Source organism: Pagrus major, chromosome 17, assembly GCF_040436345.1.
Source record: "Pagrus major chromosome 17, Pma_NU_1.0".
NCBI lineage: Eukaryota > Metazoa > Chordata > Actinopteri > Spariformes > Sparidae > Pagrus > Pagrus major.
Window position 1 is genome coordinate 9,516,792 of NC_133231.1, and position 14,184 is coordinate 9,530,975.

A 14,184-nucleotide genomic window follows, 5' to 3' on the forward strand; every position below is an offset into this window, starting at 1 on the left:
TTTCCATGACTACTTACAATACTTACTGGACCAAATAGTATTTGATTTGTCAAGAATATGAAATGGAGGATGTGTAGATCTGTTTTTATTTTCATAAAAATTACTTGTTATTTTTTTACCTTTTTGCTTTTGAGATTCTAGCTGATACTGTAATCAAACACTCTCTTTATCTCTTTCTGTGTGTGTGTGTGTGTGTGTGTGTGTGTGTGTGTGTGTGTGTGTGTGTGCGTGCGTGCGTGCTTGCGTGTGTGTGTGAGTTTGATGCTGACTGGGTCCAACATCACCATCAAAGCCCTCAGCTGCTGTCAGATCATGGGTTTGTTGAGCATTGGGAGATGACTGATTAGACAAACTTTATGTGTTTGGGAGTGTTTCCCAGTGAAGTTGTAATCATGATCAGTGACCACATCCTGAATCAGTTTTGCGCAACTCATAGAGAAGACACACATATGAATCTACTGGTTGCCAATAGAAGTCAAAAGCTCTTTCTCATTATGACATCTTGTCAAACGCATTTTGTTTGGTTGCATTAGCCCTTTTCTTTACAGCATACATACATAGATCTAAAAGCACAACATTAACAATGACTCAGGTGTCCCAACAGTGAGGCAACATTCACAACACCAGGACCCTGAAACTGAGAAAGACCTCTTGCTCAACTTTACTTTTTTTTTAAAAAAAGATTTACTTTGATTAAAGCCCTTAAAGTTTATTTTGATTTGACTTTGACATGACTTTTTAAACAAAATCTTGTGTTTAAAAAAGATGATTAAATGTATTAAACATAGTTGACCCTCAAATCTTTTGCAATCACAGAGTATGAGCTGTTTTTCTAAGTTAAGGAAACATTTTCTTTGTAGTAGAATGGGTGTCACTGAGGTTTGTTGAGTCCAGCATCCTAAAGGAAGTACGTTTTCACCGCATGTGAGTGTGGTGAATTTGGCATTCTGTATGTCCGTGCCCTAAAGAAGAATTTCACCCTTTTTACAGAGGAAAAAACGATGGAGTGATAAAAATATCTTCCCCCATCTCTTCTTCCCCTGGGGCGCTGTCTGCCCTGCTTTCATCCGGTAGCCTGGAGGGAGAGAAAGGGAATATACAGGGTGGAGAGACAGAGAGAGAGAGAAGAGGTAAAAAAAAAATTTATAGAAAAGTAGAAACAAAAGACAGGTAGGGACAAATGAGAGACAGCAAACACAGAGACATAGGACAGGACTGACAAAGGGACGGACGTCACACACGTCATCACCTCCCATTATTTCTCTTCATGAGTGACCGACAGTAACTCTTTTGGGGTTAAAGGAGGGATGTGAGAGCAATGCTTTCTCTCTTTCTCTCTCCCTTCTCCACTCCCCTTTCTGTTTCCTCTCCATCTCCTCTCCCTATATAACCTCTGACACAGACCCTCTCTCCATCATAGTTATCTTAGGGGGAAAGGAAACAACAGCTGTTTACACATATTTGAGGTTTCTTTGAGTTCAGCAGATTTAAGTTGAGTTTGTAAACTTTATCAGACAAGCATTTAAACTTTCTGTCCAGCTGTGTTGACTGGAAAACCAAAACTGCGGAGCTTCGACTTGAATTCATAAATTAGCAATCAGCAGCCAGGTGAACATGAACCAATCAGCTCTGATCCTCAGGACAGCCTTGCTGCTGCTGCTGTTGATGTACAGCACAGGTAAGATCCATGGACATTATTAAGATTTTAGCAAGAAATACAGTGTGGTAATAAAATGTGTTGATATATTCTGCATGGCTGAAATAATGAGACTGCGAGTAAAAGTATTTTTTAAGTGTAAGTAGTCAATAACTCAGGCAATTTTTCACAAATCTGAAGTTTCCATATCTGAATAAACAGAAAATATAAGGTTATGTTGGATCTGTTTTTGAGATTTTTCACTCTAAAAGTTCAAGAACTCCTACAGTGATGGATGCATGTTTTATGTCAGTCCATTTTTATGCTTAAAAATTACAAAGTGATGAGCACTATGTCTCCAAAATAGCTATGTCTGTTGTGAGGTGGATGTTAAATCAGTCTATTTTGCTGATAATCTGTTGGGAACACGTACTGGAGAACTAATAGAACTACTGTCATTTCAGGGTGTTTTGTGCATGTGGTTCAAAATGTTAGTACAGACCAGTGTTGTAGACCATTAAAAAACATTGTGACAAATATTTATCTAGTTGACCAACGTGTTAAAATTATTCTGTGGACAAGTTTTTTTTGGACCTACTCAAAACTACAGAAAAAGGTGCAAAAGAAAATCAAGACTCTTCTTCTCTCCTCCTCCAGATGCAGAGATGAACATCGTTACCAGTGACAAAGATGTTCTGGTGGGAGGACAGATCTTACTGTTGTGTAAAAGTGAGTCATTTCAATTTGACTTGATGGGTTATGAAACTTGACAATGTAAATTAATTGTTTCAGTTTGAACCTCAAGGCCTCCACAGTTATTTTCACTCTGTCTCTCCCTCCTTTCCCTCTCCTCTCCTGTCCTGTCCCAGCTGGGGCAGAAGGAGAAGTAACGTGGTCCAAGGATGGCAAAGAAATCGATGATGGAGAAAAGGTGGTAAAGATGGATGAGTCCTCTTCCAAATTGATCATTCAGAATGCCACAATGCAGGATGCGGGCAGGTATACCTGTCTTTGTGAGTTCGACAGTGGACACACTGATAAAACTGAGATCGAGCTGTATGTCTATGGTACGTAACAACCGGCTGTATCACATACTTGTTTGGTCAGTTGTTGCTGAACCTGTCCAGTCCGACAGATCTTTTATTTAGGTAGAAATCCTAAAAAAATTGTATTTTTTAATAAGCCAAACCCTATTTAATTTGATGATAGCACCCATTTTGTTGCAGGCAAAATAGTCAACTTAAGCTTCTCCTCTTTTGTCAGAGGGTCCATCATTTGGCCAAACCACCACCTACCACGAGTTTCTGGAGGGCACAGACGGTGTGGTGCCATGCCTGGTGACCGGCCAGCCAGCTGTGGATGTTCAGTGGCTCAGAGACAAGCAGGCAATCCTTTCTAATGGTAGGCCCAGTACTCTGGACCAGTGTTGGATCTAGTAACCATTACAGTGATAAAGTGCGATAACTAATTTGCTTTACATCAAGTATAAGTCTACTGAATGTTTTGGGTGTATACAAACATCCATGTGTTGCAGCAGACAGAGCTCTGCAGTGTGCTTTGTCCAGCTGCAGTAACATGGCTGATGAATGGACTTTCAGAAACATAACTGTCTCTCTTTTTCTTTGTCTCTGCCTTCATCTCTTTCACTTCTCTCACTTCAGAGGGAAGCCATCTGCATCAGATGTCTGATAACACACTCCTCATTAAAAATGTGAAAAGAGGGGATGCTGGTACATACGTGTGTCAGGCCCAGATCAGAGGAAGGCCCATCACTCAAAGTCTCTCCGTCTCTGTTGTTGTCAATGGTCAGTATCTCTTTCACATCAAGATCAAATAGTGGCCAAAGATCCCTCCTGGTTCTTGTAACGTAAAACTGAAGGTTATGGTGAGGTACTTTGCAAGACAAACAAATCTTGTATTTGACTTTGATGAATTTGAAGAAGACATGAATATACATTTCCTTAAAATACACATTCCCTCCTGCAGCTCCTCCTACTGTGCGTCTGAGAGAAGAACAGAAAAAAGTGTTGGCCGGACCAGAAACTAACGTTACCTTGCTGTGTTTGGTGGACGGTCTTCCAAAACCCAACATCAACTGGACCATGTAAGTCCTGACTTGTAAAGAATTGATGTAACGAATTTTATTCCTAAAACAACATGACTGTTGCAGCATTAAAGTGTCAACACACTCACATGACCTTCGTCATACAGTTGCAGTTTGGTTAGATTTAGGACAACACTGTGGTTTGGGTTAAAATAACTGCGTTATTTCTATTACTTCCATTATAAATCTACCTATGTTACCTAAATAACTTACATTATCATATGTATGTGATTTCACTTCACTACGTCAGTAAGTTAAGAGAACTTCTGGTTTCACACTGGACACAAACAGCGGTCTCCTGAATCAAAGTCCTGTCATTGTTTAACCCGACCATCCATCCCCGACCTGCTCACTGCTGGACTTGTCTCTCTTTGTAGTATTTCTCTTCACTTCCTCCTTTTCAACTGTACTAATTACAACAGCCGCTAGAGGTCACCACAGAACAACAAAAGCAAATAGGGGTCGTAATAAGCTGCTTTCATTTTCAACCAATGTGGTCGTTTTTCTGATGAGGACAGCTTGACTTCTATAAGCTTTTGGATTGCAGCTCACTGCTTCTCCTCATTTTAGTTGACTTAAGAGTTTTTCACATCTTCAGCTCAGGACAGTCTATCATCAGCAACACAACTGTGTCATTTTGTGGTGATATATAGTCAATAACATCTTGTCTTCGTGCCACTGGGTGGATGGAGAAATATTTACCAGCAGTGTCTTTTCTGGCCTCATTCCTTATCTTCTCCCCCACGTTGTGTCTGCAAACATCTGGATGACGTCAGACTCTATTTTGAATCCACTTGAATAACATCTCCACAACATTACTCAAAGTGTATTTTGCTCTGCACTTCCTTCTCCCAGGCCAAACTCGATTGATCCTTCACGTCATCACTTTAACTCAGACCGCAGCCAGCTGACTATAAGGTCTGTTGCCAGGGCCGACTACGGAGAGTACGTCTGCACCGCAACCAACAAGATAGCTGAGAGCAGTGCTACCATCATGCTTCATGTTTTCGGTTAGTTCGGTTCTCTATAAGTTTTTCTGTTAACACCATTGTGAAAAATGAAAACCTGCTATTGAGCCATGATGACATGTTCCTTTATCCAGTTGTACTATTAAGAGTCTGGGACTTGTGTTGCTCAGCATCTCTTTACATTTTAGTGAGATGGTTGCTGTTGTGGTCATTTTATTTCAGAGGCCCCGGAGGTGTTTGTGTCTGCAGAGCAGCAGAGTGTGTCAGTGGGTGAGCGTGTGTCTGTGTCCTGTAACGTCTCTGGCCATCCTCAGCCTGAGCTACACTGGCTCAACAAGCACAATGGACACACAGTGGTAAGAGTGTATGGACACATACACACACCTAGGCAGTTTTGATCATCCCCAGAACAATATGAGCTCTATGACTTGACACACAGCACCCCAGTTAACTCCATGTTACCGTCTAACTTTTATCACTGTTCAGCTATTCCAGCTACATGAAGTTTGAGCTTTTACAGGTCTGTACATATATATGATTGAATATTTCCTTTGTGCCTCCCTCTGTCAGGAATCCTCTGGTCGTGTCCGTGTTGTTGACGGTGCGTTGGTGATTGAGGAGGTGATGCCCTCTGATGGTGGACTGTATTCCTGCATGGCTGTCAGCACCTCTGGAAATGCATCAAGAGATGTTGCTATACACAGTAAGAAAATAATAGTAGACTGCATATTTGCTTATACTCATCCCTCTAAAGTACATTTTATAATTTTCTAACATTTGTTTTTCCTTCCTTCATTTGCTCCTCCCTTGTGACCCACAGCCCAGCCCGGCCCGCCTCACTACCTGTCAGTCTCACCTGGACCATCCTCAGTCCTCTTCTCCCTCAAAACTCTGCCCATCAGTGGAGGAACACCGATCACACATTTTGTTCTACAGTGGAGGCAAAGTGCAGCAGAACAGTGGAAGGAAGTCATGGTCCCAGCTTCAGGTAAAACCTTTGTTTTTCAAAGAGGCTTTGCAGTTGTCAATCATGACTCAGGAGAAAACCAGTCATTGAATCATTTATATATTAAACTGCTTATATCAAACAATTGATTATGTCACAAATACCTAAATAACATTTAAAAGTGCACATGAGCTGATGTTGTTTCTTTCTGTGTTTGCTTTGTAGATCCTTTAGCTATCACCACCCTCAGGCAGTACACATTGTACACAGTGCGTTTGGCTGCCTTGAATGCAGTGGGAGCGGGACAGTTCTCAGACACAAACAATGTCCGCACACTGGGAATACGTAAGTGCTACACACATCTAACCCATACTTCACGCTGTGTGTGAAGCACTAAGTGAATATGCAGCTTCTATGTGTACTCGCTGTACATTTGTATAAATGATGCACATTTATTGATATACAATGCACAGTATGTGTACGTCCAAGTATTCATGCTAGTGTGCAATATGTCTAGCAAGCAATCTGCCTTCCGCCTCATCTACCATTGCTCTTTTTTTTTCCCATCTTCATGCAAACCTCACCACGTTTCCATGACATCATCATCTGCCATCTGATGTTCATTCACGATGCTGATGACACCGTGTAATCTACTGTCATCCATCGTCAGAGGGTAAAGTACACACAGTGATCTACTAAACTATGAAACAATAAACAGACATCTTCAGTCAATCTGCATGTAGCTTACATATATAAAAATATTAGTTATTATTGTTCATGGTCATCAGTTCTTATCATCCTCTCTGTCTTCTGTCTGCAGGTGAACCAGATAGTCCAGTTTTGTCGGTTGATGAGATGAAAGTAGAACGCAACTCCTTCTCTGTTCCTGTTAAACAGAGTGATGATGGTGGAAGTCCTCTGCAGCACTTTAACATACGATACAGACAGGTAAGAGAAGAAACAGTGTGAGTCGGTCTGTGTATGTGAATGACTCTTCTTTGGTCTTTTTTGTTGTCTAACTGTCATCCTTCACTCCTCTTTTATGCTCTCTCAGGATAAAGAGGGGGCTGAGTGGAAAGAGATGCAGCTGTCGCCCCGTACCGACTCTATCTCCCTTAAGGAACTGTCTTTTGGGTCAGGCTATCAACTGGAGGTCATAGCGATCAATACGAATGGTTCTTCCCTCCCTTTCACGTTCAACTTCACCACTGGAGAACAGCCTGGTATGTGTCCCCCCTATTCCCTACACCAAACACTTGAGCCTGTTAGCCAGGAAATGTGGCATAAACTGTTAAAGATGCAATATGTCAGAATTGGCCTCCTGTCAAATTCATACTCAAAACACATAGGGAGCAGCATATCACCAGGGTAACCGCTAACTGCTGCTAACTGTAGCTGGCATTAGCTAGTTAGCATAGCTAGCCAATCATCTAGTGGTCCGAACTGGGAGCTTGGAGCACCAGGGGAGTGTTGGCATTTACACCGCTAGCAGGGGAGCTTTGCGTTGCTCACTGGTTAGCATGCTTACTTAAGTAGCTATCCCTGCAACATAATATGTATATAGACATCATAAATTTGAAACTTTTAGCTATTTCTTCACAGTTTGTTAATAATTCTAATTCATTTTTGTTTTCAACTAAGATTCTTACATTTTGAGTGCTGACACAAATAAATGACCTTCAACTCCAAATTGTTTACTACTAATACTTCATCATCTTGACTCTCTCATCTCTCCCTCAAAGTGAGCAGCCGCAGTATGACTAAAGGCAGTGTGATCGGCATCGTCATGCTCATCTTCCTGGTGGTGTTCCTGGTAGTAGACGCCACCTGCTGCTACAGAAATCACTGCGGCCTGCTCATGTCTATCGCTGTGAAACTCTTTGGATACAAAGTCCCAGGCCTGAAAATTATTGAAGACGAAGATGGAACCACTAATGGGTAAGTAGCAGTTGGAAAATCATTTCACAAAATAGAAAAATAAAACCTTTTTTGACGATCATCAAGTTGTAATCATCGTATTTCAAACCTTCATGTGTGTTTGCAGAGAAGTGAAGTTGAAGGGTATATCCACTCCGAGGAGCAGTACAGCGGGGGTTCAGACTAAGGAGGGTGGGCAGCTCAGAGAGGTCACCTGCGACAAGGCCTCCCTCACTAAACATGAGTATGTTCATTCGTTTCCTGTCACTCTGATATCCAAGAAAGATCCATCAAATAGACAAAATCCTGCAGACGCCTTGCTTGCCATGCTGCAAATTATTATTTCCCTATCCAAAAGTCGTATCTTATCTTAAAGTAATGCAGTTACAATTTTAAGGAGTTTCAAGCACTTTATGTAAAATCCAAGCACTTTTTAAGCTTTGAAATCACCACATTAACATCCAAGCATTTTTAGGGATTTTCAACACCCGTACAAACCCTGTCCATGCTTCCATAAATGTTTTACCAAAGTCAATGTGACCAAATTTGTGTCAGTGGTCATCCTCCACATGCAGAGCTGTTGGCTAAATGAATAACTGACTATGCTCATATATACTGATTTCATTATGCAATGAAACAGAGAAAGACATTGAAGACTTTCATGTTGAAGTCCAAAACAATGTACTTATGAGGAAAATATGACGATGGACATCTCCAAGATATAAAGACAGTCAACAACTATGTTTGAATAAAATATAAAGCTCACTGTTCATTCAGACCCAAGATCCAATGGATACCACACAGTAAATTATTAACTGACTCCACTTTGAACTTAGTTATTACTCTATACAGTTCAGTGTTTTATACCAATATCTCATTGATGAATTGTTTCTTTCCCACAGGAAAATACAGCCAGATAGAGACCTGCATCACGCCAATGTGTGAGACCAGAAAACTGGACAAACAAGAAACAATAAGAACCAGCAAGTAAATAAAGTATAAAGAACAAGAGAAGATATCAAACAATCACTCAGTCTTAATACAGCCAGCTGATTTTACATTGGATATAAGTGCCACTGGAAAAGTCAAACTTTACTGACAGACTGCAGGAAAACACTGATGTCACTGAGGTTTGTCCAAACTGTTTCAGACGTCTGTGCTGTTGGAGTGAGAGGACAGCGGGCCTGTGTTCAGCCTCTCCTGGCAACACTGTCCTCTCCTCAGGTTGAAAATCTCCCTGCTTCCAGTTGACATGAAGACTGACAGAAGCAGGAGATTATGTTGTTGTGTAGTCTTTTTGTTGTTCTGTCTGCTCTGATTTACATGAGGATCGAGATGCATAAGAGTAAAAATCTCCTTTGACAGGGTAATCTTGATGTCTGTGTTTTACAGGGTAAAAGGTTTGATGTTATCTTCAAATGGCCATATTTTAACAATGAATGTTTACTGTATTTTGAATGTTGTACACAGACACAAGGTCTTATTTTATATTTACTGTTTTTGAATTGTATCATGGATATCCTGTGTAAGGCAGACATTTTTTTGGCATTTAAACATATTTCTCTCTAATGTTTTCCATATATGTTTTTATTGTTAATAACGTTTTGTTAAAAGTGCATTGTTGCTGCTCTTCTGATGGGAATGTCTAAACATCTGTTTTTTTTTTGTGGTTTAAACAACATTGTATCCTGATACAGAAGAGCATTTAGACATTAACAGTACATTTCAGCAAAACTAAAGCTAACTAAGCTTATTGTAATTATTATGCACTGATATTTATTGTTTTTTAGCTAAACATGAGAGATTTCCATCATGAGAGGCTTTGAACTTCAAGCCATGTTAGACTTTGTAGCCAGCTTTAATGGCAAGCTCTTTTTAGTTAAATCATTTTTATATGGATGGCAACTAACACTGGCTGCACAGGGGACCTGTAATTAAAGCAGCTTTTACTTTGAGAACCTCCTTTAAAGTACCTATAATAATAATAGGCAACATGTAAAACATATATACACACAGCAAAATAGACTAATGCTCAAAGTTATTTTATATTTAAAGTCATATTATTGCTTACAGTAATCACATACGTTCAAATGACGATGTTTCAAGTCAAATATTCTTCTGTTCTGTTACCTGACTTCATTATTATGTAGTGTTTTGATGTTGTTGTAATATTGTATTGAACACTGTACATGGTTGTACATACTAATGTTGCCACATCATTGTGCTTGATAAAAACATGAACTGTAAATCAGCTTTATGTGATTTGTGCTCACCAAATGAATGTTTGTTTTCTTCTTTTAGCAGCATCTCGTTATGACATACAGTAAAATCATTAACACAGAATGGAAAATGTTTTGGTTTTCAGTGGCTGCACAAATAATGTCAATAAATGCATTATGTTTTTATTTACTGTAGATTTCACAGGACGTCCCAACATTTTTATGAATCCTGCTCCAAGACCACTGCTGCTAAATGATCAGGAGGGGGCGCTGCAGTGCACAAAATTCTATTGAGCAGTTTTACATGTACCCAAATTGAAGACCCCAAAGTCTATCCTGTAGCGCCACCATCAGGACAAACTTAACACTGATGGAGCTCCACTCTTGGTAACTAGCTCAGCATAGATAAACCATTACAGTAGGAAGTCTAATTTTATTCATATTCAGCAACAAAAACCTTTTAGAGGACAGACCTGCAGTCAACATAAAGTCCAAACAGAGGTCAGACTTTGTTTTGTGATCAATAAGTCAAAACCTAATCATTCCAAGGCACACTGATTTGCAATAATTAAAAAACTTTTAATAAATTGGCTTAGTACCTACACATTTCAAATCACAGTCTGTCTTCATCAGAGCATATAAAAGCAAGTAGCAGCTCACACATATATACACATTTAGTGTCAGTGTTTCCATTTTAAAGCCTTCTTTTTAATCAATGCATCGTTTATCTTCAAACAGCAGCATGAGAGAGTTATCAAACCCACCACAAACATCCCACCACAGCCCCTGTTGCAAAGACAACTGGTTCACTTTCTGTTGTTTTTGTCACAGTACCAACAACACAGGACAAAAATGTCTGTTGTCAGTTTGTTGTCAAATTTTTTTTTCTTTTTGTTAAGTGATGAAGCACAAAAACAAGTGAGAGACATAACAGGAACAACACTATGTGGGAGAAAAGAAAATAATAACACTACATTGTTATTAATAATACAAAGTCATTGATGATGTCATTGTTGAAGTACTTTCCCTTATTTTGATTTCATGTACGCATGTATGTATGTATGCTTAAGTCTATGTTTGTCTGTATGGATATTTTCAGGGTGTGTGTGTGTGTGTAAATTATAAAAAAACAATAACAAAAAGGATGCAGCTAAATTGAATGAGACAAAGAGGATCAGGTCCGTAAAAAGAATGAGTGGTGTCTAGATGGAAAAGGAGGATGGCTCTATTGCAGTGTATTGGATGGATAGAGGTAGATAAGTTTTCCATAGAGATCCATAAAAAGGTTTTTCCATTGTGCAACGTTAGTGTTGTTCTTTGATTTCCAGCTCATGAGGATAGCTTTCTTGGCGGTGGTTAGGATTATGAAGAGTAACTTATTGTTCGCTGTGTGACAGAGAACATTTCCAGCTCTTCGTCTCCTAGGCCTCTGCATACTTGAGAGGGTACAGTGTCCAGTGTGGATCCTGTAGTCGAGCAGACAGCGGCTACATTCCTGAGTCTCCTTGATGATTGTCGCTCTGGTCCAAGTCTCTCAGACTGGAGGGGTTGTTGCTCAGAGCTGAGACCAGAGAAGCACAGCCCTCCTCTGTGATCAGACAGCCTGACATCCTGCAAACACACGTCATATCACCTGAATCTGTTTTATCATTTATCCTGCTCACAAGGGTTTTTTTTTATTAATGCTAACATTGACTTCCTGTTGCTGCCTCACAAGGAAAGCCCCACCAGTAAACTATTGTAAGGGTATTATTGTGAAGCAGCCACTGCTTCCTGTGGCCTTTGCTAGTGATTGTTCACTCCACTCCAATGCTACTCCCTGCAAACATCAGCAGCAAGAAGCTGCAGTACCTCGCCTGGAAAATGGGACACCATTGAAGCCAGGCAAAGACAGGGGCCTAGGCATGCTTGAATTTATCCTATGGGGGATCAATGAAGGTAGACCTTATCTGATTTGATCGTATCTTATTGCAGACTGGTTCAAGGGACATACAGTAGAATGGTACCTTTAGTGGGTAAGGATGGGGACCTGGTGTGAGAGGTGGGGTGGTACCAACTAGATATAGTTGGGCTCACCTCAAGGTTGGTTGTGAAACTAAACTCCTTTAGTGGGGCTGGAGTCAATGGTTGTTCAGGGTGGTACTGTTGGTTTGTTGACTACCGCTTGAATCCTCAAGTTTTGCATTTTGGTCCTTTGGTGCCAAAAATGACCATAATTGGACAAGAGAGTAGAGCTGGGGAGAAGTGAGGTGGACCTGACAGAGAACCTGAGGACATGATACACACCCAACTTTACTGGCAACCTGACTGCACCTGGCAATATTGTGCAAATTGCTGCTCACAAAGATAACTTCCACAGTTCATGTTAAATTTTATGGCTAAGTGTTAAAGTAATCTTAGTGGCTTATTTACACAGGTTACCAGCCCAGCAGGACCAGGCACCATTAGCACAGCAAACTTTAAGATATCACATCAACACTAGTGCTACCTAACTAGCTTGGTTATCAAGGTGCATCTGTAATTCACGTAGGCTAAGCTGTGATATTAATCACAATGCTAATTTTGGCTAAACTAAGCAACCTTAAGACAAAATGAACAAACATTAGAACGTTGTTTAGCTGAACAAGACATATTCAGGAGATGTTGGTTGAATTCTATTTTGCTGCTTCATTTTCCTGGTATTTCTTCTTTTTTTAAAGTATTTTTTTGGCCTTATCATGGCTTTATTGAGATTATTGAGTGTGATAGATGACAAGAAATGGGATGGGGGGGGGGGGGGGGGGGGGGTGACATGCAGCAAATGGCCATATGTCGGACTCAAACCTTTGGTCACACGTTCTACCAACTGAGCTACTGGGTCGCCCCGGGTCCCAGTATTTCTAATGCTGACTCGATGTCACACTGCCATTACTTACTGGGACACTTGGGTAAAACAGAGCCATCATTACTGTTATTAGTAACACCCATGCTTATCTTAATATGAAAAACCTAACTGTTGCATGAGAAAAGCCTATTGCCTTTAAAAGAATAGATGTAATTAAGCTTTTTTACTCCTTTTTTCATAGATTACTTACAGTGTAGCGGTAATTGGACCAAATAGTATTCAAATTAGGATAGGGGTGGATGGGAGTTTAGGAGCCGAACAGCCTTGGGAACAAAGGTTGCTCTCCTCCTCTGTGTCCTGCAGCCCGGGCAGCGCTCCGCGGCTTCCTGAGGGGAGCCACTCAAACGCTGGGAACAGAGCGTGGGAGGGGTCCTGAAGGATCCTGCACGCTGTCCTCAGTGTTTGCTGCTCGCACAGGGTGGAAAGTGCTCTGACCGGCAGTCCAATGATTTTAGAGCAGACTTTGACTGTGCTCTGCAGGCGTGTCCTGTTTTGCAGACTTATGGAGTGGAACCAGCAGGTGATGGAGAATGTGATGACACTCTCTATGAAGGAGTAATAAAATGTCCGAAGAATGTTCTTATTGACCCCAAAAGTGTTGAGCTTCCTCAGAGATACTGCCACTGCTGGCATCTCCTGAGGATCTCCTCAGTGTTGGAGTGCCCAGGTATTTGTACTCTTCCACAATCTCTAGATTCCTCCCGTGGATTGTGCTGACAGCAGCTGCGGCCAGCTCCCTCTGCTTGCTGGAAAAGGTCACCACCATCTCTTTGGTTTTCTCCGAGTTTAACTCCAGGGCCGATTTATTACACCACTCCACAAACTCATGCAGCACTGAGCTGTGGTGATGTGAGGGGCCTGAGAGCAGGGACAGGAGAACTGTGTCATCTGCGTACTTTACCAGATGACAGTCTGGATGGGTGGACCTGCAGTCATCGGTGTAGAGGATGAAGAGCAGAGGTGAGAGGACTCAGCCCTGAGGGGAGCCTGTAGAGGTGACCAGGACGTCAGAGAAGGTGTTATTGACCAGCACCCTCTGTGATCTGTTAGTCAGGAAGTCTGTAATCCACAGGATCATTTCATGCCACTTTTAAAGCCTTGACTAGATTTCTACACACCAGTGACATTACTAAGTTTTGACTGGATTAAAGTGTTTATAGTCTTTTTTTGTTGTCTGAACAAATAGACTAGGTATACAAAGTCTTACATTTAAAATGATTGGATGTATTCGACACTCAAAACTTTTGTAATCACAGAGTATGGGCTGTTTTTAAATGTTTTTCAGCGTTGAGAAAATGTTTTCCTTGAAGCAGAATGGGTGCTACTGTGGAAGTTTAATGTCAGCAGCACATCTGAATTGTGGACGTGTTTATTTTGGCATTCTGTATGTCCGTATCCGTTAGAAAAATTTCACCCTTTTTTTGAGAGAGGAAAAAACAATGGCCTGATCTCAGATTCCTCTGGGGGGCTGTCTGCCCTGCTTTAGCCCGGAGGGAGAGAAAGGGAACAG

At 40.9% G+C, this 14,184-nt stretch overlaps 1 protein-coding gene across 1 annotated transcript; it reads left to right on the forward strand.

Annotated features, from left to right (window-relative positions):
* The first annotated feature begins 1,441 nt into the window (after positions 1-1,441).
* Positions 1,442-9,819, forward strand: LOC141011669 (neural cell adhesion molecule 1-like). The gene is made up of 17 exons (XM_073484903.1): positions 1,442-1,678; positions 2,294-2,365; positions 2,506-2,703; positions 2,900-3,037; positions 3,298-3,441; positions 3,623-3,740; positions 4,596-4,750; positions 4,931-5,064; positions 5,279-5,411; positions 5,529-5,696; positions 5,880-5,999; positions 6,325-6,327; positions 6,475-6,602; positions 6,709-6,877; positions 7,397-7,592; positions 7,699-7,815; positions 8,474-9,819. The coding sequence occupies exons 1-17, from the start codon at positions 1,615-1,617 to the stop codon at positions 8,514-8,516; spliced, it is 2,100 nt and encodes a 699-aa protein (XP_073341004.1). The 5' UTR covers positions 1,442-1,614; the 3' UTR covers positions 8,517-9,819.
* Positions 9,820-14,184: the final 4,365 nt, after the last annotated feature.